The following is a 2,886-nucleotide window of genomic DNA, read 5'->3' on the forward strand; positions in this document are numbered from 1 at the left end:
ATGAGAAGGAAAGGTGCTGGTATTCACGTCAGACAGAACCCAGGTCTCCCCAGCCCCGAACCTACGCCGTCAGAAGGCACACCAACAACCATTGGCACACTCGAAGACAGTTCTGCTCCTGCTCCCATAGAGCAGAAGAAGACAGTGAATTCGAAGTAGAAGTGGTGGTTGCACCAGCACCACTAAAACCAAACACAGAGTGTTTGTAGCCCTCCTGAGACTCACACCCAACACATGTGCAGGACTGTGTGCACTTGCAAGGATGCTCATGTATTATAAGGGACCTTTGGAGCAGATGCTGAAGTTTGTTGGACAGGATGTAGACGTGGACGAGGAGAGAGTAGGTTGGATTGTTGTTGGAGTTGGAGTTGGTGCAGAGGTTGCATTGTTTGCTTAAGCCTGTGTGGCACTGGTTGGTATAAGGAGAGTACTGGAAGTACCAGAAGTCACTGCAACACCATCAGCAGACAAGAGAAGAAGTAAAAGGAGCTGCCTGTTGTAAGAGTAAACTTTAATGCTTCCAGTCACCATGCTGCCTGGAGCACAGTGTGGAGCGTCTAGATGCAGTTCTTCACCTTCCTCTGCAGCAGTACATTCTCAAGCATTTCGAATCGTGGGAGTGTCTTATTCGTAACGTAGACTTTCAATTCGAGTTACAGGACATGATTTTTGTGACTCGGCACGATCTTCTCGTCAGACAACCACAAGCAACGTACATAGAACATTGAGAGCTTCTCTTGCACTTACGGTTGGTAATATTGTGGCCACTGTGGCTGCAGAACTCGCGAACCTTGACATGGATAGAGACGAAGAAACGTATGCCAATGTTGTACCTATTGGAATCGACTCCAATGAAGAGAACCCAGTTGACAAGGTCAGATGTCTTAACATATCCGACACGATTCTTACCGAACGTCCTGGCTGTGAGGACCATCATTGATCATAACTTTGCAGTGGATCTCATTTTTGTGCACGCGGGTACACCCTTCCGAAATCATCAGGAAAATATCTCAAACTTTGTATTAGCTTATATGCATATAAATTATATATATTTTCTACATTATGTATAAGAGCTTATTGTGTACCTAAGGGTTTTAGGAAGGTAATAAGAAGCTAAGAAAGCTATTAAAAAGTCTTGACTTTCTGGTCAAGAATAATAAGAATTGTAGTACTTACTAAGATATACAAGTGCTTAAAGTGTACCTCACAAAATAGCTAAGTATTATAATACTTGTTATTTTAACAAGGAAAACATATAAATATAAGATGTATAAGATAAAATTTTCCTTATATCCATTTGTTATTGAAATAACAGTTTATAATTATATTGAAATATTGTATAAATACATTATTATCTACAACAATTAGGGAAATAATCTGACGACAGATGGCAAGTGTATTGACAATAGAGAACAAATGTGTTCCTCAGCCGTTTGAGGTAGTCTTTGTCACCATGCCTTGGTTGCCACTCGGTCCCTGCAAGTTGGATTGTGTGTGGATTGTGAGATTGTATGGATTGCAGAGGTCGAGGTTGCACTTGTGGGGCAGATTTGGAGGTTGACTTGCTAAGGGGGCAAGGGGTTGTTAGCGAGTGCGGGTGTTTGAAGTAAAGAGATGAATGCACCGCGACGGCGTGTAGCGAGTGTGAATAGTGCACCGGGGTTGAGATCCGGAGTGTTGAACAAACTGATTTGAGCAGCAAGCGAAGCCGTGTCTGTAAATGCACGTTGCATGCTCTGGCTACATCTCACAATCGGAGGTGCGGTAAACTGAGCCGTCGCGGATGACTACAAAGGTGTATCTCTGGGACGTTCTGGCTCGAAGGGTGAGGGTGAAGTGGAAGATGTGGACGGATTCAACTCATCTCGGGTGGCGTGAGTGGTGGACCACTGTATCCAGTTGATATGGTGTCATGGACGGCAACGAGGAATGTAAATACAAGTAGGTGGACCTGTCAAGGGTGATGTCAAGCATGGAATGAATGGAGAAGTAGAACACGTACAGCATCAGAGAGAGGGTAGTACCATAGGAATGGTCGTACATGGACATTATCGCAAGCTTGTGCTCGTCGATTATTGCTTGCACTGCAGAGTGGGAAGAAGTACGCGGATACATGGAATTATTGAAGGAGTCGTTCGCTACTGGTCAACGATGCAGATGCGCAAATGCGAATGCGAATGCAAAAAGGAAGACGAACGTAAAAAAAGGAGGACAACAAAGGAGAGGCAACGCAAAAAGTTGGGAGGAGAGGGATGAGCAACTATTGCGCAGGTTATTATGAAGTGAACCGGTTGCTTACATTTTACGTTGTTGAGGCTGGAAGTGTACAGTGTAGTCAGCTGCACGGAATCTGAGACTTAGTACAGGCATCGCAACAGTAGATCGGAGAGACGAGTGGCAGCAATGTTTATTGTCTACATTGTTGAAGGCGGAGTGGCAGCTAGTACTACTGGTAGGATGCTTGCAAGAGGGGGAAGACTAGAGAGGACAAAAGCAACGACATGGGTGGCAGGGCAGAGGGTTAGACTTAGAGAGATGGTGGAGGTCGAAGAGAAAGAGTGGCACGCATAAGTGCGTCATTATATGCTCTCGATCTTCAGCAGTCGATTACATAAGCAAGTTAAGTATCAGTCGCCAACTGATAGAATATTTTAAAAAATATTGTATTTAAGTATTAAATAAAATTGTTGATCTTTGTAATATAGTGAAAAGTAATATGATATGTATATTGCTTTCTGAACACACTAATGTAATTATTACAAGTAGATAAAATATTTTATACAAATATTACAAACTATTTGTATAAATAATCTAAGTATAATATACATATTATATACTTATAGTATACTTTTATTAAGATAATAATGATACAACAAGTACTCTTAC

The 2,886-nt window shown here is 42.4% G+C and overlaps 2 protein-coding genes across 2 annotated transcripts; one reads left to right on the forward strand and one right to left on the reverse strand.

Annotated features, from left to right (window-relative positions):
• FOMMEDRAFT_151090 (uncharacterized protein) lies at nucleotides 1–940 on the forward strand (the record flags this gene model as incomplete). Its single annotated transcript, XM_007262209.1, has 3 exons — nucleotides 1–144; nucleotides 281–387; nucleotides 640–940. The coding sequence occupies 3 exons, from the start codon at nucleotides 1–3 to the stop codon at nucleotides 938–940; spliced, it is 552 nt and encodes a 183-aa protein (XP_007262271.1).
• Nucleotides 941–1,425: 485 nt separating this feature from the next.
• FOMMEDRAFT_151091 (uncharacterized protein) lies at nucleotides 1,426–1,733 on the reverse strand (the record flags this gene model as incomplete). The annotated part of the gene is made up of 2 exons (XM_007262210.1): nucleotides 1,426–1,565; nucleotides 1,625–1,733. 2 exons carry the CDS (start codon nucleotides 1,731–1,733, stop codon nucleotides 1,426–1,428), a joined length of 249 nt encoding a protein of 82 aa, XP_007262272.1.
• Between the last annotated feature and the right edge of the window lie 1,153 nt (nucleotides 1,734–2,886).

Source organism: Fomitiporia mediterranea (genome assembly GCF_000271605.1).
Source record: "Fomitiporia mediterranea MF3/22 unplaced genomic scaffold FOMMEscaffold_1, whole genome shotgun sequence".
Classification (NCBI taxonomy): Eukaryota; Fungi; Basidiomycota; class Agaricomycetes; order Hymenochaetales; family Hymenochaetaceae; genus Fomitiporia; species Fomitiporia mediterranea.